Source organism: Podarcis vaucheri, assembly GCF_965113315.1.
Source record: "Podarcis vaucheri genome assembly, chromosome: 2".
Lineage (NCBI taxonomy): Eukaryota > Metazoa > Chordata > Lepidosauria > Squamata > Lacertidae > Podarcis > Podarcis vaucheri.
Window position 1 is genome coordinate 20,423,950 of NC_138760.1, and position 25,933 is coordinate 20,449,882.

The window sequence follows — 25,933 nt, forward strand, 5'->3', positions numbered from 1 at the left end:
CGCACTTTTTCCCCTCCAAAAATGAAGGGGAAATGTGTGTGCGTCCTATGGTGCGAATGCAGGCTTTTGCTGAAGCCTGGAGAGCGAGAGGGGTCCGAGCGCAGCGACCCCTCTCGCTCTCCAGGCTTCAGGAAGCTATCCCAAGTCTTGCAAGCCCGGCGGGATGTCCCGCGGGCTCGCAAGGCTTGCGGGCAGCAGCCTGCACCCAAAAGCTGGGGACAGCGGGGAGGCGCAGAGCCGCCACCCCGCTATTCCCCGACCTGATCTGGAGGCTGGCGGGGGGAGAAGCAAGCCTGCTTCTCCTCCCCACCATCCCCACAACCTCCAGATCAGGTCGGGGAAAAGCGGGATGGCGGCGTTCCGCCATCCCGCTATTCCCCGACCTGATCTGGAGGCTGGGGGAGGGAGAAGCAAGCCTGCTTCTCCCCCCCACCATCCCCACAACCTCCAGATCAGGTCGGGGAAAAGCGGGATGGCGGCGCTCCGCCATCCAGCTATTCCCCGACCTGATCTGGAGGCTGGGGGAGGGAGAAGCAAGCCTGCTTCTCCCCCCCCACCATCCCCACAACCTCCAGATCAGGTCGGGGAAAAGCGGGATGGCGGCGCTCCGCCATCCAGCTATTCCCTGGCCTGATCTGGAGGCTGGGGGAGGGAGAAGCAAGCCTGCTTCTCCCCCCCACCATCCCCACAACCTCCAGATCAGGTCGGGGAAAAGCGGGATGGCGGCGCTCCGCCATCCCGCTATTCCCCGACCTGATCTGGAGGCTGGGGGAGGGAGAAGCAAGCCTGCTTCTCCCCCCCACCATCCCCACAACCTCCAGATCAGGTCGGGGAAAAGCGGGATGGCGGCGCTCCGCCATCCCGCTATTCCCCGACCTGATCTGGAGGCTGGGGGGGGGAGCCTCCAGGCTTCAGGAGAGCCCCACCGCCAGCCCCACAAGCTCGGGGGACAGCGGGAGAGGCGCAGCGCGCCCTTCCCACTGTCCCCCGACTTGTCTAGAAGGCTGGCGGGGGGAGAAGCCTGCTCCTCCCCATCGCCAGCCCCGCAAACTCGGGGGACAGCGGGAGAGGCGCAGCGCGCCATCCCGCTGTCTCCCGACATGGTTTGGAGGCTGGCGGAAGGCTTCCTCCTCCCCCAGCCCCGCAAGTTCCCAGAGCGATGCCAAAGCTGCGCGCAGCTTCGGCATGGCTCTGGGTCCCGTTCTGGGGGAGGGGGAAGCTCGGGCTTCCCCGCCCCAGCCCCGCGCCTGGCGGGGGGGGAATAATTTTTTTTTGCCTTTATTTCCCCCCCAAAAAAAATCTAGGTGCGTCCTATGGACCGGTGCGTCCAATAGTCCGAAAAATACGGTAATACCAGTCCTAGCCCGACTGCACTGGCTGCCAGTTAGTTCTGAGCACAATTCAAAGGGCTGGTTTTGATCTATATAGCTTTACGTGGCTCAGGACCACAAGACCTCAAGGACCACCTCTCCCAATATGAATTGATCTGGACCCTTCTTTGCATGCCTCCTTTGCAAGAGGTCCAGAGGGCAGCAACATGAGAACAAGGCTTTTCTGTGGTGGCTCCCTGCTTGTGGAATACTCTCCCCCAGGGAGGCTCATCTGGCACCTTTGTTACATATCTTTAGGCATCAGGCAAGAATATTCTTCTTCTCCCAGGCCTTTGACTAATTAAACACTCTATGGCCTTCTAAACTGAATGGGAGAGTATTGTTTTTGTTTGTTATTATGACATGTATTTTGTGTTTCTATATTGTAATCTGCCATGCAATCCTTGGCTAAAGGGCGCTACAGAAATAACAACAACAACAATAATAGGTAATATAGTTGTCACAATCTTAGCCTGCAAAATACAAACACTGTGTTCTTTGTAGTTGGGTGGCATTATTTTGTGACACCTTTATGTCTCATTTTGTGTGGAAGGTTATAATAGAGATTCCCTGAGATGGAAGAGATATTTCCAGATCATGTTCCTTACAAGCTTTTAAAAGCCTTGTTCTTTCAATTTGTAAACAATAATACTGAATTAGCCTCCCCCATCCTTTGTAATTAGAAAAAGTACATAGTTTTCAAACTCTTTAAGGAATTCCTGTATTGACTTTTTGGCTGATTAAGTCCTTCTCATTGCAGAAGACTGTGGGGCATGTTCCAGGATGCACAGTTCTTGCAGAGCACTGACCAGGCCTATTGTGCCTCATTGCTGTTCTTTGTGAACAGAGAGGGCACTTTATAGAACACTCACAAAACTCCTGGGCAGCTGCACATTGCACATATTGGTAATGATGGGCTAGCTCCCTTTTAGGGAAGTTTTCCCACTTTTACTGATCTCCTTATTGAGAAACACCAGAGTTCTTTGGGGGATAGTTTGAAAACCATAGCAGTAGAATAGTACAAGTGGAGCTGCAACTGAATGTTGCAGTTTGGAATGTTCTTGTTCAGTGTTCCAGTCAGCCAGCCATTGCTGGCTCTATTTCTCTATTACCACCAGCATGTCCCTCACTCCAAAAAACCACTGAGCATTTTATGGTCACTGAGCATGGTCTGATATGATTGGGGGTAGGGGGTTGTCTTCTTACATTCCCCTCCAAAATATTTTCTCTGGTTCTGCAAATCTTGGCATCCCACTGAGCTGCTGAAACCTCCCTCATTGCTTAGCAGCTTGGTTTTCTCTTTGTAGCTATTATAACTCAACATCTGAGTTCACTTGTAGAATCTCTCTCTCTCTCTCTCTCTCTCTCTCTCTCTCTCTCTCTGTGTGTGTGTGTGTGTGAGAGAGAGAGAGAGAGAGAGAGAGAGAGAGGGTGTAGTATGTGCTAAGTTGTCATTGTGTTCATGAGAGGTGTCTGCTGTTTGATAGCACGATTCATCTGATTAAGAATAGAAAGGCTGAAATGAAGCTCTTGAGACTTTTTCATTATGGTGACTTGCATTCTTCAGGTTTTAGGACTGAGCTCCTGTGGTTGGTCTCGGCAGGGAAAAATCAATGACTCATATTTCCATTGAGAGAAATGTAATTTCCAGTTTCTCAGCAACAGCTCTTGCAACTATTTCAAATGTTGTGTAACAACATGCTCGGAACTGGCAGATCATCTTTGACTGCTTCAGAGGTATTTTTATTGGAACACTGTCTGTGCATACCCTGGTGCTGTTGACCAGGAAATGCTTAATTGTGCAGCAGGTGTAATAAAATGCGCGGCAGTTACATATCATGGATGCAGAAAGTTCTGAAATAAACTAGAATACAAATAACTAGTCCTCCACCACCCCCACTCCTCCCCTATTGTTCTCTCCTTGTGGGGGAAGAAAAACCTGTGGCACAGTGGAGGTGATTTTCACCCATTCTGCTTTCTTCCTGCAAGTCCTCTGTGCTCTGTTCTAGAAATTCTTTTGAGGGGGTTAGGAGAGGAGAAGAAATCAGAGAAAACCCTCTTTCCTTGCCCCAAGGCAGGAGCATGTTATGTTCACAGGAGCTCTGTATCCAAATTACTATTATATATGGATTTTTTCATTTCTGTAAAAAATAGAATTTATAAGTGACAAGATCATTATGTGACTAATTACCACACTATTGTATCAAATAGGTGTCGCTCACAAGGATATAAAGAAATGTATTACACAGTTTCAAACTAATGGTCCATCTAGCATAGTGGAAGGCCGTTGTATTTCTTGAAGGTCCAAAATTCATGGCAGCAGCAAAGGTGGTGTCCAGAATACTTGTCAGTGGGCATAATCCAGGGAAGTTCAGTGTACCAAAGTCTCATTGAAATCAGCAAGATTTAAAATGTTTCAGGCTGCATAAGATCCATTGCTTTCAGCAAGGTTCTAGGCCTATCTCTGAATCGCACATATTGACAACTCCTGGTGCAAGATCCTCTTTACGATGGCTGGCAGACACAACTGTGGGTAGAGCCAAGACAGTAATCACCAACAAGGCAGTATTATTTTATAATGTCCTCTGGCACTCTTTGAAAAGCATCCGTCTCTCTTGGGTAATAATAAACTCTGCATTTTGCTGTCTTTTGGTTTCTTATAGGCTGATTATGGAAGAGGCTCACAAAAGCAACAGTAACAATTCAGCAACACCCGCACAAGCAGCATCTTTACAAGGTACCACGCTACAAGCAGCTCAGCTTTCTCGTGTTTCTCAACAGGTAAAGAAAGCTATCTAAGGTCAGATCCTCTGAGGAATTTTTAAGTAGGTTAATTTGAAATTTTACTGTACAATATTGGGGTTTTTTTACAGTGCATTATATTTATATTTGTATGTGTGTGTGCATACATAATTTCCAGGAATTTGAGCTAATCATGTGTTTCCTGTGTGGGGCTGAAAATGCATCCATATCCACTAGATATTGACATGTCTCATAAAATCCAAATGTTCTTTCTTTAGATCTTATTCCAGGATCACCTAGGCTGACCGGCTAAGCAAAGAAATGGGAAAGTTGAGCATCTCCATGTTTTTTAACTTAAGAGTTGCTAATTCTAAAAAACTGTCTCCCAGTCACAGAATCATAACAAATCTGCTATAAAAATACTGGTTAATCAGCTGTTGTTTGCTTCAGTATTTTTGCTTCCTACGGCCTTTCTGACCTTAGCACAAAGGACAGGAGCAAAACAAAGGGTGCAGTCCACCAAGCACTAATGTTGTGACGTTTCATTTTATTGGTGCTTATGCATGTGCTCTCCTTGATCTGAGTTGAAAAGAGCAGAGGCTGTACTTGCTAGATGGCACTGAAAATTAATGAATTTGGGTTCTGTTGCAGAGTGTCTGAATTTCAGAACTTTCTTGTCAGTGGAAGTCAGAAAAGCACGACTTCTTACAGCATGGGTGGTCAACCTTTCTTTTTGTTGGCGGCGGGGGAGGTAATTTTCTCTAGGGTAATCTGTTGGGAACCATATACAGGCAGTGGACAGATCCAGAGACAAAAGTGTTCTGAATTAGCTATTTTGGAATAACGATTGCCCTGCTTCATTTTTCACCATAGTGATCTCAGAGTAGAATTCCCAATTACAGTGGTACCTCGCAAGACGGAAAACCCGCAAGACGAAAGGGTTTTCTGTTTTGGAGGCGCTTCGCAAGACGAATTTCCCTATGGGCTTGCATCGCAAGACGAAAGCCCATAGGGAAATGCTGGCGGTCGGGAGCAAAGACTTTCGCCCACAGCCGGCCTTCAGAAGAGGACCTCTTCTGAAGGCCGGCGGGGGGCAAAAGTCTTTGCTCCCCCTGCCTGCCTCCCCCCCCCGCCTGCCCTGGGCGATCTTAAAATGCTGGCGGGCGGGAGCGAAGCGTTCGCTGCCGACCCCCAGCATTTTAAAATCTCCAAGGGACAGCAGAGAAGTCTCTGTCCCGGGGAGATTTTAAAATGCTGGGGGTCGGGAGCGAAGCGTTAGCTGCCGACCCCCAGCATTTTAAAATCTCCCCCTGTCCCGGGGAGGTTTTAAAATGCTGGGGGTCGGGAGCGAAGCGTTAGCTGCCGACCCCCAGCATTTTAAAATCTCCCCGTGTCCTGGGGAGGTTTTAAAATGCTGGGGGTCGGGAGCAAAGCGCTGCCTAACCCCAGCATTTTAAAATCTCCCCGTGTCCCGGGAAGGTTTTAAAATGCTGGGGGTCGGCAGCGCTTCGCTCCCGACCCCCAGCATTTTAAAACGCTGTTCCGAAGGGGGGGGGCGGGGACGCCTGCCCCAGCCGCCCCACTTCGGAAAGCTGTTCCGAAGTGGGGAGGGGGGGCGGGGACGCCTGCCCCAGCCGCCCCACTTCGGAAAGCTGTTCCGAAGTGGGGAGGGGGGCCGGGGACGCCTGCCCCAGCCGCCCCACTTCAGAAAGCTGTTCCGAAGTGGGGAGGGGGGCGGGGACGCCTGCCCCAGCCGCCCCACTTCGGAAAGATGTTCCGAAGTGGGGAGGGGGGCGGGGACGCCTGCCCCAGCCGCCCCACTTCGGAAAGCTGTTCCGAAGGGGGGCGGGGACGCCTGCCCCAGCCGCCCCACTTCGGAAAGCTGTTCCGAAGTGGGGCGGGGGGGCGGGGACGCCTGCCCCAGCCGCCCCACTTCGGAAAGCTGTTCCGAAGTGGGGAGGGGGGGCGGGGACGCCTGCCCCAGCCGCCCCACTTCGGAAAGCTGTTCCGAAGTGGGGAGGGGGGGCGGGGACGCCTGCCCCAGCCGCCCCACTTCGGAAAGCTGTTCCAAAGTGGGGAGGGGGGGCGGGGACACCTTCTGAAGGCGGGCGGGGGGCGAAAGTCTTTGTCCCCCCCTGCCTGCCTTCCCAGGGGCTTTTAAATCGCCCCGGACAGCGGAGAAGTCCTCCGCTGTCCGGGGCGATTTTAAAATGCCGCCCGCCAGCATTTTAAGATCGCCCGGACAGCGGAGAAGTCCTCCGCTGTCCCAGGGTTTTTTAAAATGCTGGGGGTGGGAAGAAAAGCCCTTGTCCCCCCCCCCAGCCTTCAGAAGAGGTCCGGGGACAGACTGTCCCCGGACCTGGTCTGAAGGCGGTTTCCCTAGGAACGCATTAATTGATTTTCAATGCATTCCTATGGGAAACCGTGCATCGCAAGACGAAAAAACCGCAAGACGAAGAGACTTGCGGAACGAATTAATTTCGTCTTGCGAGGCACCACTGTACAGATGTGCTTATGCCCAGAGCCTGTACATGTATATATGCACAAGACTACCAATCTCAGACAGTTGAGGTTGGACAGAATTACTTTCTCCAAGCCATGAAATGAGTAAAAAGCTTTTACAAGATTTATTTATTTTTATAGATAAATAATGCATCTCCCAATTGTATAATGAAGAAATAAATGGGGGGGGGGGGAACGGGACAAAATCCTTTTTAAAGGTCAAGAAAAAAAGGAGAAAATGAACAGAAAAGAGGGACGTCTGATGGCATGGAGGAATGGGGGCAGTTTCAGGAAGTGTTAGGGCTGCATAAAACGAGGTCAGTGCAAAAGGCTCCCAAGCTACAGGTTGCCCATCTTTGTTACTGTAAAGCAGAAATGACTAATTACATAAAATAGGCACATTTTTGCTATTAGATTTGGAAAACGATCTTACTTGGGCTGAAAATCATGTATGTTTTGAGTGGCACATTACCCCTGAGGACATCTAGTGTGAACTTGTGTTAACTGAGGTGTCTTGATATGAAAGCTGGCTAAATGCAACCACTATTCAAAAATGGATATTCACTTAAGAAGTCTTGTCTTACTAGAAATTTAGTACTATTCTTCCTCAGTCTCAGTGTCATTAAATGTAGGCGCTTATTGATTTATTGCCTAAATTGTGTTTTTTCATGATTTGGCTAATCAACTCTTGATTTGTTTCAGATGTCCCTTAGAGGTCAAACTCCACTGACAGTGGTTCAGCTCTCTGGGGATCAAGTCCAGGGAGTCATTCATACAGCTCAAACCTCATCTGTCATTCACTCGCCACAAGGGCAATCAGTGCAGGTACTATTAACTTTCTTTGGAAGTTTTATTGACAGCGCCTGAATTTTGCTATAGTGTATTTCAGCCTATTGTGGGGTGACAACAGCAAGCCAGCAAAGCTCCACATCATTATTATGGACTATTATTTTGTCTTATTTATTAAAATGCCTAATGTTCTAAACACCAATTAATTAAAAAGTCAAAACCAAGCCCGGTGGACAACTTCCACTTGTCCAATGAAATTTGCACTCCCTCTATGCCCCCCACATCTAGAGATGTGAAGGCCTGAGAAGAAACTCTAAAAACTGGGGTGGTGAGAGTGATATTGTAAGAAAAAGGAAGTAGCCCTGGAAGGGTTGCATGGGCAGAATGAGGTGTTACCATCCTTCACAGGATTGCACCTTGTGTAAGTGTGAGTAACCCCCAATACCACTTCACTGCTGTTACAGCAATGGGCAGATAAAGCTGTCTACAAACACAGGAAGCTACCTTCACTGAGAGAGACAATTTATCCGTTTAGCTTCGTACTGACTACACTAACTTTCAGTGACTGTTCAGAGGTTTCAGGCAGGAGCGTTTCCCAGAGCTGAGTGGAGTTGCCCAGGGGTGGAACCTGGGACCTGCTGCATGCAAAACATGTGGTCTATTACTGAGCTACAATATATTGTTTAGGAGTATTACAGGAGTGAAAGGAAAAAGTAGTCTTCTTTTCTTGCCATCCGGAAGCCTCCCTCATATCCTGTTACATAGGAATAAAGTGCTGTGACTGAGAGCCTTAACTTGAGCCTTTTAGTGTTCTATAGCACAGCAGAGAAAGTGGGGGGTTTTTTGGGGGGGGTGTAATTTTGTCTTTTTCTCATTATGAAACTACCCCTCCCCCATGAGCCAAAGATTGCATTGCAACATTTTGACATGGCTGATAGGAAGTGCATCAACGATCAGAACTTGGGTGGAGCCAATAGGAGGAACTCTGGGTGGGTGGGTAGAACTTTTACCTCATCCATTCTTTGGAGCCAGTAGTTACTATGGCTGGTTGGACATATAAGACCTCATATAAACTAAATGCAGTATTTAAAATCTTCAGGATTATGTGCACCAATGATTAAAAAATCAAAAACAACACAAACCCAAACAAGAAAAGCTAAAGCTAGTATAGGAAGAAACAAACAATAGAAAATATTTTTCATGTTTTGATCAATTGTGTATGTTTTCGTCTGTCTTGAAAAGCCTTGTAAGCCTTCTCTTAAGGTGTTGTTGGTTATTTATAATAATACAATCTTAGCATTGGAAGAGACCTCAAAGGTAATCTAATTCAAATTGGCTGCAACAGCATCCTTGGTAGATGGCCACCCAGTCTCTGCTTAAAAACATCTAATGAAAGAGAGCCCACCACTTTTCCAAGGCAGCTTGTTTAACTGTTGGACTATTCATGCTATCAGGAAGTTCTTCCAGATGATTAGTTGAAAACCCCTTTTTGGAGATTTGAACTTACTGGTTTGGGTCCTGCCCTCTCCAGCAACAGGAAACAAATTTGCTCCACCTATACGATAGCCCTAGTTGAAGTCTTAGTTGAAGATAGCAGTAGTATTGCCCCCTAAAAATAATTAAAACTCCAATGTTTGTGCATTGTCTGTGTTACATATGTCAAAGATCTAAAAGCAGTCATTTTGTTTCTAATACAGAGGAATTTGTCTTACACTTAGGAGTTCTGTAGGATATAAATGCTGCAATTTCATTGCTGAAAACTGAGGGAAAGCTAGAGCTGCCCCTCTCTCCTGACAGCAGCCTTCTTTTTGTTTTACTTTACCAACATACTTTTGCAAGAGCTCTATGCCCTGTGGAGCTTTTGCTGCTGCTTCACGAGTTAGCTGTAAATGAAAGACGTTTATTTGGGAACACCAGAAGGACTGTTGACATTTGCCAAACTGGTGAAGTGCGCAGAAAGAATGAAAATCCAAGAGTCCTTGAGACATTTCTGTTTTGTTTCCTTATGTTCTTCCTTCCTTATCTAAATCTTCATATTTTCAGTTTGGAGCCTTGAATATATATCATTACATTGCTACAGGCTTCACTGCAAAATTAGATATTGTTAAAATAAACTGGTGCTGTTCTGATTTTAATGCTTAGCAGACCTGTACCAGCAAAGACCAATCTTTGTTCCTTCCTACATCACACATTCACTTATTCAAACAGAAGAATGATAGACTATTGACTTCTTAATGCTATCACCATTTGCACTGCTGTTAAAACCCATCTTTTTCAATATACCCAACACCAAATATTTTTGCAACTATTCCAGAAACTTTGACCAACCCCTTTTCTCATGAGTTTGCAGTAAGTGTTTTTTGTGCTTGTTTTATATTACAGTCCTATGAATTACTTCAGAACAACAAACTCTACAATGGACCATGTTTATTTTTTTTAGTTTAAATAGCAGTAGTGGTGTGTTCCTTTTGAAGAAACTTGTTAACTCTAAATGTAATAAAAAACGTTTGCAAATGGTTGAAAACCTGCTGATTCAGTTATACTTGGCATTCCCAAAAGGTGTCTCTTGGCATTCCTGCTGTCTCTTACGCTATTCAGCAACATAATACAAAATGTGTTTCTTTCAGGTGTCTTTGTCAGAAAGTGACGATTCACAAGATTCCTCAGATAGCATAGGCTCTTCACAGAAAGCCAGAGGAATCCTAGCACGCCGTCCATCTTATAGGTCAGTTCCTTATGCATTTCTTTGGTGCTCTTCAGCGGAGCTTTTCCGGTTGGTAAGATGCATGCAGCCCACAGGGTTTGACAGATCCCTCAGAAGCTGCAGAGTGGTGGTCCTGATAAGGATCTGGCCTACCAACACAATCCAGTTCCCTACCCCTGTATTGCAGAAAGGTGGAATTTAACTTTTTTAAAAAAGGTAAATAATTGTCATTTTCTCCAAAGCCACAAAGCAGCATCTTTCTCTCTGTATTCTGGTTCTGTCCACCATGAAAAGAAATAAAAGTAACTCGCATCTTACATGAGGGTCCACATGTATACGCAAAAATGCTTGTCCAAGCTTTGGGAAGGAAGCAGGAGGACTCTAGGGCCATGCCCAGAGCTCTTGTGCCTCTTTCCCAAAGCCTGGTGCCTCACCCAAGGGAAAGCAGCGCGAGGGCTCTGGGACACTGCTACAGTCCTCATGCTGCTTTCCCAAAACCAGGTGAGCACACAATCAGCGGCTGACTTGGGTCTTTCATATTTCAGCAGCGCCCTGTGTGAGGCCCAAAGTCAATGCATGCTGCCACCTTCTCTTGTTCTACTTAAATCACTATGCCATAGTTATGATGCCCTGTGGCGCCCCCTAGGCTCAGCACCCAGTGCAGCAGAACCGGTCATACTCCCGAAATCCACCTCTGCCACGATCACAGCTTTGTGCAGGTGTGTGCGCGGAGGAGAATTAGTAAACGGAGAGCAGGTTTCTTCTGCTCTCTGGTCATTTATTTACTTCTCTACCACCCATGCAAAGCTGCAGTCGCCTAAGTAAAATAAGCATAAGATGCAAATCACCTGTACTGCATATCTAGGGTTATGCATTGGAAGTAATGATTACATTTTTAAAAAATGTTTTTTCAGCCATGTCTGGTCTTTTTGTTGTAATTTTTATAGAAAAATCTTCAATGATCTTTCTTCTGAAGACGCACGAGATAGGAAAGGAGATGAAGCAAGTCCTGGTATCTCTACTATCACATCAATGTCTGTCCCTACGCCCGTTTACCAAACAAGCACTGGACAATATAGTATGTATTATTTATAATTGTCTGTGTTAGGAATGCTGTTTCTGGAAATATATTTCAAGTTGAATTTTGTATTAGCCTGAGAATAATGCTATCCAAAGGTCCCTTCTGAAATTATAACAATTCTGCTGAGAATTTTTTCCCCATTCATCTATTACTAGTTTATAAATCATAATTTGCAGGCCAGCAAAAGGAAGAGAATGTTGTGGTTTGAGGTTATTAAGCAGAGGCTGGATGGCCATCTGTCATGAGTGCCTTAATTTGGATTCCTGCATTGCAGGGGGTGGACTAGATGACCCTTGGGTCCCCTTCCAACTTTACAATTCCATGGTTCTATGATGTGGTTTGGGAAATGAAGGTGCTGGTTGCAAAATGAAGTAAATTGTTCACAGGAAAGAGACTGTAATTGGTGGAAGATTTTTGTGATATCAGCACAACAGAAAGAACATGATAGCCGTATATTAGGGTTTTTTTACAACCTCATCTTCCTATAGCTTGGATGAACTTTTGCCTAAAAACAGTCATCCGTCATTTCCAAATATTTTGAAAAAGAGGTCCTGCCTGAAATCAATAAATCAGTTTTTGTATATGTAACTATAATGTATTATGTAATTATATTATACTATATTATGATATAATATAATATATAATATAATTATAATATAATACAGGAAAAATAGAGCATGCAAATTTTCTAATGCTTGTACAATGTACAGCACTTCTTATTGATTAGAATAAATCAAAGTCGCAGTTTGTCTTTTGTTTCTGCTGCAAGCACCAGAAAGTTCCTGCGTCACTTTGATTGCGTTTTCTTAGCACTGATTACTTCTTGTTATCTGTGGAGTATGGATGGCTCCCGTTTCCAGTGATTCTCCAATACCTGCAATGCATTTTTGCAAGGTTTCAATATTTCTGCCAAGTTCTTGAAGCCATTTTCATTGAGTCATATGACGTTACATATACGGTAATTCCAGCTTTTCATTTTGGGGTGACCTTTTTTTTGCAACTGAAAAGAATTAGTCAGTTCTTCAGTGTTTCTAAGCAAAAGTTCATCCCTTTATGATACAGGAAATCATGGGTTTTATTTTTTTGGGGGGGTCAAGAAGTTATAAACCTACCATACACACCGCTGTCCAATGATCAGTGTCTTCTCCGTTTCATTATTTCTTGTCTTAAAGTTGCCATTGCTCCAAATGGACCATTACAGCTGAGCAGCCCAGCGACAGAGTGTGTGCAAGGTTTGCAGACCTTTACAAATGCTGGTGGGACTCCGCTATTACAGTATGTACAGACATCTGATGGTCAGCAGATACTTGTGCCAAGCAACCAGGTGGTCGTGCAGAGTAAGTACCTACTACAAATAATTCAGAAATGCTCCTATTTCTCCCCGACACTGTGGTTTTCCAAGGGATGACGCCTACTTCACTTTTTGTAGCTGGATACTAATTCTTTTGTCAGGCAGCAGCTTTCATGCCCAATCCTAATCCTGAGGTTTTCCTTCTCACACGATTGCAATGTTAGATTTATGACTATGGCCATGTAAAGCCCGTGTTAATTTCTGTTAAACGTGCATATCTCATCTGCAGCAGTCCAAAGATTGTTGAGAAGGGTTTTCATCCTGGCTGCGTCTTAAGGCTAAAAATTTTTTACATTACTGTCACAGATTATTCTAATTTTTTCTATTAATCGTGTCTGTATATTGTATGCCTAAAGCCTTATTAATATGCAGTACTACATAAGCAGAATCCAGGGTGGGTTCTGCACAGCCTTCTTAAAACAAGGTGTCCTCATCTGCATGTACAGCATTAAGCATGCCTTGGATCTGTGACCCAGGCAGGAGTTGGGCTGGTGAACTAACATTGCACATGCAGCAGCTGAGGGCCCAGTTTTAACACAAATCATGTTTTTGCATTGCCAGTGTCATGTTGGGCTTCTTTAAGCTTCTGCCTAGGAATGAAGGCAGCAGAATTATGTAATTAACCAATATTGTATATTCAGCAGCAATGTTTTGAAGGTGCTGCTGCTTCAAAATAGTTTTGTCAAAATACATTCTGAAGGAAGGGAAGTAAAACTAAAATTGTTGAAAAGGTGTCATGTTTATCCTCAAGAGATATCTGGCTACTGTTTATGAGCCCATATCCAGTTTTTTACATGTACACCCTCCGCTGCTGTGTACATTTGTGCTTGGCTGTGTGTGCCCGAATTCAAACAGGAAATGTGGGTCTTCTTTAAAACACCTTTCTTCACAGCATTCTTTACTGTGCTTCCTTAACAGCTGCATCAGGAGACATGCAGACATACCAGATACGCAGCACACCAACCACCACTTCCCTCCCCCAGACGGTTGTGATGACAGCTCCTGTCTCCTTGACATCTCAGTCAACCAAGACGGATGATCCACAGTTGAAACGTGAAATACGGCTGATGAAAAACAGGTATTTGGTTTCACATTTGGTCTTAGGCATTCACTGAAATATTTCCCCCATAAAATAATATTTGGCTACACAATCATATCACCCAAGATTTACAGTAGACTTCTCTTATTTTGCCCTCTTCCCCACTGCCCAAGAAATACCGTATTTTTTGCACCATAACACTCACTTTTTTTCTCCTAGAAAGTAAGGGGAAATGTCTGTGCGTGTTATGGAGCGAATGCCTACAGATGATGGGGGGATCTGCTACAGTTGTGAGCAGAGGTTCCATGGTTCCCCTTCCTTCCCTCCTCCGTGGCTCTCTTTGAAACAGCAAAGTAGGAGAAGAGCCGCTGAGTGGGGAGGAGAGAGGGACAGAGAGCCTGCTTGCTTTAAAGGAGCAAAGCGGGAGAGGAGAGGAGCCTTCTCCTCTTATACCCCTCTTCTGCATTATTAACAGTATCCTTCTCCACCCACCCCACGCGTGTTCCTTGTCCCTTGAGTGCTTTTCCTTCCCTCCCCACTTAAAACGTGGTTACAAAGCACGGATCCACATGGATCCTGAGGATTTTTGCACTGGGTCACCCCAAAATCACCATCAGATTACATAGCATGTCCATGGCTACAGCTTGCACCAAAAAAATCATGCACCCACTGTTGCCTGGGGCCGCAGTGGTGCAAAAACATGGTTACAAAGCATGGATCCTCAGGATTTTTGCATTGGGCTACCCAAACTCACCATCAGATCACATGTCTGTGGCCACAGCATGAACCACAAAAATCATACATCCACTGTTTTGTTTAGAACATTTTTTTTCTTGTTTTCCTCCTCTAAAAACTATGTGCGTGTTATGGTGGGGTGCGTGTTATAGAGCGAAAAATACGGTATTTTTTCCCCTTTCTAAACAAATGCTTATTTAGACTATAATTATTTGGGGTGTTTGACAGCTTTTGTTTCTTCAAACTTTTCCAGTTTAAAGAAACAATGTGGGAGGGGGGCTGTTAATTCTTTTTAAAGAAAGACTAATACATTAGTTAAACAGAAGGGAAACTCAGGAGGTTTTCAAAGGAGAAGTAGATTTCAGCCAGTCCTGTCCTTCTAACACCAGAGACACGTGCATTGTGCATTTATTTACTTATTTATTTAAAAGCATTTATTAAACTACTTTATATTTCAAAGATTTCTAAGCTGTGTACAGTCTAAAACCAACCACCAAGATATCAGTTAAAACATTGCAACAAAACCACAACCTGAAACCAATAAAGCAGCAATATAAAAACACAGACCAATTAATCCCCAGGTGATCTAATGGCCAGGTGGTCCTGCGTTGTTAAGGGCCTCATATATTAACAAGACTTAGAACTTGGCCCAATATCTGATTGGCAGCTGATCCACAGGTGTCATATGTGAGCATCTCCTTAATTCCCACTTGTGTCTCAGGATGAGAGTGGTAAATACAACTAGTCACTAATACTGTATTTGTATCTCCTTGGAGGCACTGCAAGCTCATTATACAATTTGAAGAGACTAAATTGCCCCAACAATGCTAGTGCCAATTCATTAAAATCTTGAAATTATTGGTATGATAAAGAAAGCTTAAAGGTGTTAATAAACTAGCCAGCTATAAGAAACGGTATAAGGGGACCATGGCCGCATCCCTCTTCGAGTATTTAAGTATTTGCTGTGGATGTTTATCCTGAGGACAGTGTCACTTTGTTCAGCAGGATCATGTATCACTGATAACCTCTGTTGCAGCTCCTGTATTTCCTTTTCTTCAAATGTGTAATTGTAGACAAACTTTGTTACTTTATTAAAAGCATATTTAAGGACATGTGCAGGGCTCTGCTGAATCAGGCTGACGTCCCATCTAGTCCAGTTGCCTATGAGATACCCTCTAATTTCTCATTAGTCCCAAAGCATTATTGTTCACAAAGCCAAAATGTACTCCCCTGAAATGTGTGCTTCAGGCCGATGAAATAATTTATCTGTTTACAGATTTCCAGACCATTTTTTTAAAAAATGTTAGATCACTGATAGGATAAATAATTTGAACTCTTCAGGCAAAAATAGCAAGCTTGCAAAGAGCTAATCCTTGCAGCTCTTTAAATATTTTTATGTTAAGTAGATACATCAGTATTTTTTCAGAGAAAGCGGCTTTGTTTTACTTTTCACAGTCCGTGAAATGAGAAAGGCAAGCCTCTTTAGATGCACATCAGCTATGAAGCAAAAGCAGAATGCTTGTAATTCCAAACTAGTTTGACTTCTATGTAATAATTAACAAACTTTGCTTTGGAATTTCAGAGAAGCAGCTCGAGAATGCCGTAGAAAGAAGAAAGAATATGTGAAATGTCTTGAAAATCGAGTTGCTGTTCTTGAAAACCAGAACAAAACTCTAATTGAAGAACTAAAAACTTTGAAAGATCTTTACTGCCATAAAAATGTGTAAAAGGAGGAAAAAAAACACCCTTTTGTGAACATAAGAATTTCAGAAGGATTTTTTTATATTAATTTTTTTTAATTAAAGGTCAAAAATGAATCTCTTCTATCCAAATTCCACAAAGACTTGAGATTCTATTTAGAACCTTTGATGGCAGAGTACAAAAAGGAAGTATGAAAACTCATGAAGAGTTCTGCTGGCACAACTGGAATCTTCATTTCAATCAGGATAAGTGGGACATGTACATTCTGTCAATCAAGATGTTTGAATTTCTTGTGCTACAGCTGAATTTTTTTAATGCCTATGGCATTTGATTGCCATTATGCAGAAGAGCTGAATCTTTTGCTTTCAGGTGTTAATGCCTGTCAACATATAGCTAGCATAGGTTCAATTTATTAAATCTGATTTTTTTCTGCTCCCTTCACAGGCTAAGGATCTTCACCACATAGTGAATGCGCAGGTAGCAGTAGGTTCTGCCCTCGCTCCAGTCCATGTGTTGAAATGCACAACTATAGTAAGGATCCATATGTGCCAGAGTGTGCAGCACTCACCTGTGATTGGAAGGCCTACACTTCCAGGGTTCCCAGTTGGGTGGAGACCTGCCACAATTTTTATTCCAACATATGGGGGTCAAAACCTATTGCAGCCCACCAACAGGAAGAAGAATCCTAAGAAAGCTGTCACAGTTAATTGTACGTACAATACGTTTTGCTTCAAATTGTCATTTCTAATCTTTGTGTTGAGAAGATACACGCACTACTTTGCTAGAAATTATATTTGGTTTTAGCAGGCAGACAACTTGTTTAAAAGAAGGGTGCTCTGTCTTAGGATGTGGTCATAAGACTCCTTGAGGAGTAGATAACATATATCATGGCCTCGTTTGCATGTCACAAAAAGCCAGTGTTCATCTTAAATGATGTTTTCATCATGAAGAACCCCTCTCCACACCAGGCATGTCCCCATGCGGCTTCTTCCCATTGTATGGAGCTCAGGCAGGTCAAATAAGCCATAGAACGGCTTGTCATATCGTCTAAACCTGCAGAGTGGTATTCATAATGAAAGATTGGCTTATCGTGCCGTGAAAACCAGACCCACATATCATTGCTTATACAGATGCTCTGAAATGTTTAATGCAAGAGAACAAATGTTGCAGAAAATATTTTCAAAGGGCTTTTGTGTGTGTATGTCACTGGGTAGAAAAAAACAACATCCTGAGATAAACAGAAATGATTATTTCAAGTGAACAGGCATCCCATATTCTGTTTGAATATACTTCTTTTGCTTGTACAGAAGCATTAAACTCCAAATTCCCTAGCTTTGTCTCAGTTCAAAGCACAAAGAAGCTAAAATTATATACCAAAGGTAAAATCTAGTATGTTTATATATGTTAAAGCACTCAATTACAAAACTGAATTTGTAAACCTGACAGTGACTTCTTAAAGCAATTCCAATTTTATAAGTAATCCAGTTGACATAGACACCAGGTATATTTTTGTAGTTGAAGTGTTACCTTTGCAAATTCTATAATTGAGTTTATATGGATATTTTAAATTTTTATAAAGTTTCAATAAACAGAGATATTTTCCCTCTTAGATTATCAATTCTATATTTTTATGAGATGCTCAAGAAAACTAGAACCTATTTCTATATATTTCATTAGGCAAATTTAATTTAACAAAAATTGCTGGAAATATTTTTGAGAAAATATTTTAGTATTCACAGAAGATACATTCGTTTATAAATTCACTTTAAAGACGCTGTCAGGGATAATAATAGTGCCATTTTGGTTCTTGTTCTCAAGGGATGTTAAAGTATCTTTTGACATCAGTTGGGTTCTTGAGCACACAATGAACTAATTAACACAAGCAATGTAGCCTTACCCTAGTTAATGTTGTTGATTCATTCCAATTCAATTTGATTCATTTCAATTCATTTCATTCCTTTGAAATGTTGCCACTAAATGCATTAGAGAAAAAAATATATATCTATTGCCATCATGGCACAGCATTCCACACACTGTCCCATTAACTCATTTCCCCCCCAATACTTGGTGGCTCTGGGGACTTCCCAGACATGCAGAAAAGTATTTGCTCATAAACATTTTTAGAACTCTTCCCCCTTCAAGAATTGAGAATAACACTTGCTCTTTGAGAACTACAAAATAATGAGCCTTTTCTTTGTATGTAGGTACAGGGGAATTGTGACTAAGGCTCACAATATAAGCCTTGGAGGAGGCAAACAACCCCCAACTTTATTTTCTAATCCCTGAACCCAATATGCTGTTATTATGGGTTCTAAATTAATAGATATAATAAGGAATGCTTATGGCTTAAAGTATCCTGGAAGGAGGAGTGATACTGGAAACGCACACCCTGAGCAGCACATCTGGTTTCCATTATCCCCCGCAACCTCTCTAATACACCACAGGGAGGGAAAGGTAAATATAGACCCTTACTACTAAGGCTCAGAACTAGGCAAGCATCTTCCATTTCACCTAGTACTTTTAAAGCTCAGCAGCCTGCACTGTAAGGCTGTTGTAGCAGCACAACAGAATGCCGAGATTCAAGACTCATTTAGAACCAGAACTCAGCAGTCTTATTCTAACAGGAGTCCATTTGTGAAATTTCTCATCACCACAACCTTTATTGCTGAAAAGGGGGAAGAACTGTGGAACTATAGTAGACCCTGATTTTACCCACCCCCTCTAAAAAAAGAAACTCCTATTGTCCTTTAAAAAAATTTGGATATTAAATCAAATAAGGAAATTGGCCCTAAGGGAAAGGAAGGTGGAATATGGAATATTCATGCATAACCCAGAAAGTCTCTATAGGCTTTTGCCCATGCAGATAGGCTTCTAGCTTTGCTTTCCAGCATAACCTCCTTTCTGTATGTCAATCTATTTTTGAAAATCCCATTTCAGCTGTGGGTTATATGTTTTGTGTGGAGGCAGATGAGGGCTGGTCAGTGCCTTCCTCTGGACTGCAACCAACAAAAAGTACTGTGTGGTGTAAGTATTTCACAACCTGGCTTGGAATCTTCTAGCTATTTGTTGTACACTTATTAATGTCTTGTGTGTGAGTTTCAGAGGATTCAAACTTTCAGGTGTGCTGCATCATTTTTAGCATGATACTAAATTATATTTTGCTTCTATGACAAAAGTGTGATCTGCAAGTTTTCCCATACATCTCAAGTATATGTATATTTAATAGTAACAAAATATTTTGCTGTTCAAATGTTATTAAAAGAGCATTTGATTATTATTATTATTACTATTATTTCAGAGCAAGAACAGGGGAGGTCGTGGTGTTTGATTTAAGAGCAAAATGCAGGTTAATAACCTGTTAATGTGCACTATTATTTTGAAACAGGAACCATAACCATGTATATCATCACAGAAGTACACAGTCATCAATTTCATTTTCAGTCGTCATTTAAAGAGGCATATTCGTGCTATTTGCCAACCTATCGTCTGGTCATTATAAAGCTGGGTTGTGAGCACAGGCAATATAACAGTTATTGATGATCCTAACTATCCTCAAACTTAGCAGCTTTGCTTAAAATATTTGTAAATATTTTTTTAAAAAAACATAGGTGGCTGTACCTCTTGACTTCAGTAATAAAGACCCTGAAATGCTGTTTTAAACTGCCTTGTTAATTCAGCTTCTGGGAAAGTCTGGTGCTGATCTTATTCGTACAAAAGTATCTGAATTTGTTTATTCTTATAAACACATACTTTGTTTTAGCCTTTGATAGGTGTGTGGTTTGTTGTTTTTAGTACTGTGTAATCTGTAGATTTACACAGGAGAAAGAAAGTATGCTGTTTACTTTGTTCAAGGAAGACCTGCAGAGGGAGCCAAGATCAAGTTTTCTAATACTGAAAGCCATTGGATACTATGGAACTAGTTGTAGCAAAGCTCACGGCTACTAGTGAGCAAAGCATACCGTATCTCAAAAATCATGTAAAAAATGCAAGAAGATGGGAAAGGAGGACTGAAGACTTGTTGCAACTAAATTTCAAACAAGGTGTGTGCACTTAACTGCAATTTGTGTTTTATTTTTAAAGTGCTATGGAAACATTTAGCATCCGTCGTGTACAGTTTCTATAGCCAAGGATGCAGAACTAAGGGTTAAATGTGTGTTTGAATCCATTGGGGAGGGGGAAGTAAGTAACTGATTTATGGAGCATATTGCTTGTTTGAAAATAATAAATTCCCCTAATATTATTATTTTTTACAACATGGAAGAAGGGAGGGTGTCACCCATCTCTGTCTGTTCCACACTGCTGACACAAGGTTATTTGAACAGAAACTGGGAGTGGGCAGGGCAGAGGTGACTTTTGCATATTCTCTTCCTCACACCACCCTCCCTGTGTTCCTCCAAAGCTCTCCCCCTCCTCCCCTGTGATGTTACAAAAGGAAGGGGAAGTCAGTGGAAATCACCTCCCTCCATCCTTCTGGTCATGGAAGTCTATGCTAGATTATTCCATTTGTAGAGGAACACAACTGAATACAACCCAGTAAATTTCAAAAGGAATCGGACATCATTCCTGAACAATAAGATAATTTGCTTCTTTATAGAACACTGTGGATGATTACCCATCCCACAGTTAAAAAGATGAGAATACATGGTATGGTCATAGTGATGGTTTTGTCAAATAAAATAGCTTGCGATTGTATCCAGCTCCTGAAACGAGCTGTACGTATATAGACTCCTGGAAATGTTGGTCGGCCACAGCCAAGGCCAAAGCTTGTGACTCCTATCAGGTAATATTTGGTGGCATCTGGGAAATAGCACATAAGTGGTCCACCACTGTCTCCCTGGAACATGAAAAATAAAGATGAGGATATGAGTGTTTCTTTTGTTACTGTTAAGCTTTAAGCTGCAGAAAATTGTGGCCCAATCGGTGTTACAGTGGTACCTCGCAAGACGAACGCCTCGCAAGACGGAAAACCCGCTAGAAGAAAGGGTTTTCCGTTTTGGAGGCGCTTCGCAAGACGAAAGCCCATAGGGAAATATCCGGGACAGCGGGGAAGCGCAGCGCGTCTTCCCCACTGTCCTCGGACCTCCTCCGAAGCTGGGCGGGGGGGGGGGGCGGGAACACCTTCTGAAGGCGGGCGGGGGGCGAAAGTCTTTGTCCCCCCTGCCTGCCTTCCCAGGGGCTTTTAAATCGCCCCGGACAGCGGAGAAGTCCTCCGCTGTCCCGGGGTTTTTTAAAATGCTGGGGGTGGGAAGAAAAGCCCTTGTCCCCCCCCCCCAGCCTTCAGAAGAGGTCCGGGGACAGACTGTCCCCGGACCTGGTCTGAAGGCGGTTTCCCTAGGAACGCATTAATTGATTTTCAATGCATTCCTATGGGAAACCGTGCACCGCAAGACGAAAAACTCGCAAGACGAAGAGACTTGCGGAACGAATTAATTTCGTCTTGCGAGGCACCACTGTACCTCTCATGAACGGTCAAAAGTGGTGCAAATGATCCAACTGAAAATAAATATTCTGACTTTTTCACCACCACCGAGCCTTAATTTTAGACAGCATTCGAAACTCATTTTTCTAAGTGCATTTTGCGACAAGGAATTTCATTAGTGCAAGCAGTTTCTGAGCTCTAAGCGCAATACTGTGCCTAAGATTTCAGATTAAAACTGCGCCCAAATCCAACCCTTTTGGACATCAGTCCTACAAGAAATATGCATACTAATAAAACAGGTATTAGAGGCCACTCCAAAACTAGCCCTATTGAATATTTTCCAAGACAACAACACACACTCACACTACAAAGAACTCATAAGCCACTTACTCTCAGCAGATAGGAGAGTCATAACCAGACACTGGAGGGACCTGTCAGGAGTAAACATGGGCCACTGGTACCAAACTATATTGGGAAACAGCCCTACTAGAAAAGCAAAGCAGCAAACTGAAACTTAATAGGGGCAAACAAGAGAGGATGTCTTTGCCCCACTCCCTTTATTACATATGTAACCAAACACACCCCCCTCACACACAAACAAAACTCACTGCAATCAGCTAAATGCAACAAACCATGCTCTGGGCTCTCAAACCTCTCACACCGTCAACAAAAACAAAGACATAATCAAAAACCTATCCTTGCAACACTGGCACAAACACACTGCACATACACTAAGCAAACAAATGAGAAATCGCTACCTCCCTTCCTTCTGACACTGAAAGTGAGAAAGGACTCTGAATTGAAAACAGATGTATGCACCCTTGCTAAGTATGAAAATTTTTTAATAAAAAAACTAGTAAGAGTATGAAATTAAGGTATTGCTTGGCGTTTACAGTGTCACCCTTAATGTCTTATTTTATCAAATGAAGTACTATATACCAGTTTCTATGCTTTGATTGCATTCTGCGTATTCCTTATGAGGTTTTATATAATCATGAAACAGACAGAGGAATAGAATTCTAACTCAGAATTCAAGGAATGTCTTGGGTTTCCTAACTGCTTTAGTGTTACTGCTATTTATTAAGGGACAAAACAATAACTTGACCTAACACCCACAGTATACAGTGATATGTCATGTCTTAAAATGATATACACATCCTGACATCTTTACCTGACAAGTGTCAACACCTCCACTTTCAGAGCCAGCACAAAGCATGTCTTCTTTTTTGAGTGCCCCTCCATACCAGTCATTCTTATTGCAGAGCTGCATTGGAATAATGTCTACTTCGGCTTCTTGTAATACATGTCTTTTTCCAGCTGTAAGGAAAACAAGACAAAGCTGGAAGTATGCTTATTTTTGTTTAATATTGCCTGATATACACAACAATACACAAAGGGGCTTTATATATTGGCAACTCTTGGGCCAGTAGTTTTTGGGCCAGTAGTGCACTGGGCACTAGATTTTCTAAATCTCCTGTGCAGAACTAAGATAATCTACAATTGTTGCCAAAATGAAGCTTAAGAACCCTTCCAACACCTTGAGGTTGTAACGAATACTGTTCAGCAGCTAACACGGACCCCGGGTGCATACGAAGCTTTGAATATACTATCCTTAATCCTTGAGTGTGCCCTATTCTCCTTTCATCTTTCCAGCAGCACAATCTTCAAAGTGGGTAGTCAGTGTGACTGGATGAATATTACCATCACCAGAACTAATCCCAGCACTGCATTAAGTTGTCAGTCAGGATCCTCCCAGTTTGCTCATTCTATTTACATGATGAGAAAAGTTGAACTTTACATCGTTACTGCAGACAGACAAAAGCGGACTTGTGGGACTGTTTGCTACAAACAGGTCACAGGGAAAGGAAGAGCTATTTCACACATTGCAGTGGTTAAGATTGTACAGTGGTACCTCGGGTTAAGTACTTAATTCGTTCCGGAGGTCCATTCTTAACCTGAAGCACCACTTTAGCTAATGGGGCCTCCTGCTGCCGCCGCGCCGCCAGAGCACGATTTCTGTTCTTACCCTGAAGCAAAGTTCTTAACCTGAAGCACTATTTCTGGGCTAGTGGAGTCTGTAACCTGAAGCTTATGTAACCCAAGGTACCGACGAAGTTTTAGTATATGTTTAAACATAATGTATGAATGTGACAAATTGTTGTATCACCCAGGTATGCCAAGCAGAGAACTGTGACTCCTAGCTTGCCATTCTCTAGAACATCCTCTGAGCAATGTTCGAAATACAGTGGTACCTCGCAAGACGAATGCCTCGCAAGACGAAAAACGCGCAAGATGAAAGAGTTTTCCGTTTTTTGAGTCGTTCCGCAAGACGAATTTCCCTATGGGCTTGCTTCGCAAGACGAAACGTCTTGTGAGTTCTTGCAAGTTTGTTTCCTTTTTCTTAAAGCCGCTAATAGCCGCTAAGAGCCGTGCGTCGCAAGACGAAAAAACCGCAAGACGAAGAGACTCGCGGAACGGATTAATTTAGTCTTGCGAGGCACCACTGTAGCCCCAAATGCACTTACAGCAAAGAAGCTTACCTGAAATCACTAAACTTACTTGACCACAACTAGAAATGGTTATTCTGAAGTAGGTTTACTTTTCCCACCAGCTTTGAAGGTAAGACTATGCAAATAATTTCCTGGTTCACAAGGTGATAAGGCTTTTACAGCATTGTGAACGATTTTGTTGTACTGACAACTGGCTGCAACATTCATCCACCTGACAGTTTCTCTGTCTCCGACAAAGTAAACTTCTACCACATGTCTGCTGAGAGCAAAGAAACAAGAGCTGGCTGCAAAAAGGGGTGAAAGGGGCTCAGGGGCAGGCTCTGGCAAAAAAAAAAAAAAATCCCAAACAGGAAACATTTCATTTTGGCTGACACCAGGGCCAACTCTTCAACAATTAGAGAGAAAACTAGAACATAGTATTTATCCAAGCACCTTCAAATGCAGAGTCCCAGATCCTGTGCTAGGTAGTAGATAATCTCTGGTTATCTTTAGTTGAAGTACCTTATGGAAGTTTCTCCAACTATAAGAATATCATCACCTATGAAATCTGCATAAGGTTCTTGGAGCTCCTACAAGAAGCCTTTTGAGACCACCAACCCATGAAAGTGTTAGGCTTGAAGGTTTATTTTAGCTGGTTGTAACTGGAGACATTGCTTATCTGTGCAAGAATATCCACTGTGCGTTGCTTCCAAGACCCACACATTATTCCACAGTAGCCAAGAGAAAGTGTTACTTCCTTTTCACTATAAACTTAAAACACCACAAAGGAAAAGATAAGGCAGAGGTGGAGCTGCAGCTCAGTGGCAGCGCCTGCACAAGATCCTATGTTCAATTCCTGGCACCTATAGCCAAAGGCAGGTGATTCAGGAAAGATCTTTGCCAGGCACCCGGCAGAGTTTTTGCCAGTCAGAGAAGGCAATAATAGACATGGGAAACAAATAGTTTGACCTAGCGCAATGCAATTTTCTATGTTCCTATTTGTGGCACATTTGCTGAGCAAGTGGGGTTGTTCGTTTTTTTCCACTACCAGAAAAAGTTTCAAGGACATTTTGCCAAGGTTCATAAAGGCATATTATCTGCCTAGTGCATGAAGCACAACTTTGCTAAGATATCTCTCCACTTGGGACATCTCTTCTGTTGTTCAGTGCTTTAAACTGAAAATTTCAGTTCAGTACGTGGGGGATCTAACAAGCAGTGCTCTGTACAATTGTTCACAGAAAAGCACCTCACTAGGGGTGACATTTTCAGTCTCATGGCTGGATAGCATCCATCCAAAATTCTTACTAAAGAAGGTAGGAACACTGGACTTGCTGTGAATGTTTATTCTCTTCACTGGATGGAGATACACATACTGTACACCCAAAAGTTGTCTTGCTGTGGTAGTGAAGTGGCAGCAGTATCTTTGACTCCCAGAAGTAGCAATTCAATATCAACAGAGTCTGGGGATAACCTTCCATCTTCTGCGTATGTTTTCAGCAGAGGAGGGCAATATTCCCACTTCAATGGGTTTTTGGATTGTAAATCTTGTTTTTATTTAGCTCCATTACCTCCTAAAGCTATGTAAGGACCTCTCACTGAAGGGGCCAAGAATTTGCATAGCTCTACCTTCAAAGCAACCCTTTCCTAGATCACTTCCATCCACTGCAAATAAAGAACATGCAAGCTAATCCAAGTTTATTTTCTCACTGCTGGCAACAACAACAAAAGAAAAGTATAGATTTACCTGTCTCCAGCGTTTTTCCCCAACCACTTATATAACATGAAGTCTCATTGGTCATAAGAAGCGGAGCCTCAGGTAAGCAGATGGGCTGAATATAATCATTGAATCTGATAGAGTCCATTAATTTAAACAAGGCAAGATCATTTTCAAAGGTTTTCTCCTGGAAATCGGAGTGCATAATGATAGCCCTGATCCGGCTCTTCACAGTATAAGGCTGGTACCTATAAAGATGATGCAGTCCCAACACAGCCTTCCAAAACTCGGGGAACC

General features: G+C 43.0%; 2 protein-coding genes across 8 annotated transcripts in view; one reads left to right on the forward strand and one right to left on the reverse strand.

Annotated features, from left to right (window-relative positions):
• The window catches only part of ATF1 (activating transcription factor 1), a 28,727-nt gene extending 9,053 nt beyond the window's left edge, over positions 1-19,674 (forward strand). Inside the window, exons 2-8 of one of the 4 annotated variants that reach the window (XM_082212812.1) lie at positions 4,034-4,151; positions 7,317-7,439; positions 10,031-10,128; positions 11,055-11,185; positions 12,361-12,525; positions 13,458-13,617; positions 15,896-19,674. In XM_082212812.1, coding sequence (XP_082068938.1) covers positions 4,041-4,151; positions 7,317-7,439; positions 10,031-10,128; positions 11,055-11,185; positions 12,361-12,525; positions 13,458-13,617; positions 15,896-16,040 — 933 coding nt within the window. In that variant the 5' untranslated portion in view covers positions 4,034-4,040 and the 3' untranslated portion in view covers positions 16,041-19,674. Of the gene's footprint in view, positions 1-4,033; positions 4,171-4,413; positions 4,442-7,316; positions 7,440-10,030; positions 10,129-11,054; positions 11,186-12,360; positions 12,526-13,457; positions 13,618-15,895 lie in introns of those variants that run through there. The other 3 variants (XM_082212813.1, XM_082212814.1, XM_082212815.1) reach the window with 3 other exon arrangements.
• LOC309526553 (transmembrane protease serine 12-like) overlaps positions 1,355-25,933 on the reverse strand; it is a 44,098-nt gene continuing 19,519 nt past the window's right edge. For 2 of the 4 annotated variants that reach the window (XM_082212790.1, XM_082212791.1), the window contains exons 3-5: positions 25,667-25,932; positions 22,605-22,750; positions 20,575-20,848 (exon numbers count right to left, since the gene is read on the reverse strand). In XM_082212790.1, the coding sequence (XP_082068916.1) occupies positions 20,603-20,848; positions 22,605-22,750; positions 25,667-25,932 (658 nt within the window). In that variant the 3' untranslated portion in view covers positions 20,575-20,602. Of the gene's footprint in view, positions 3,898-10,134; positions 10,284-20,574; positions 20,849-22,604; positions 22,751-25,666; position 25,933 lie in introns of those variants that run through there. The other 2 variants (XM_082212793.1, XM_082212794.1) reach the window with 2 other exon arrangements.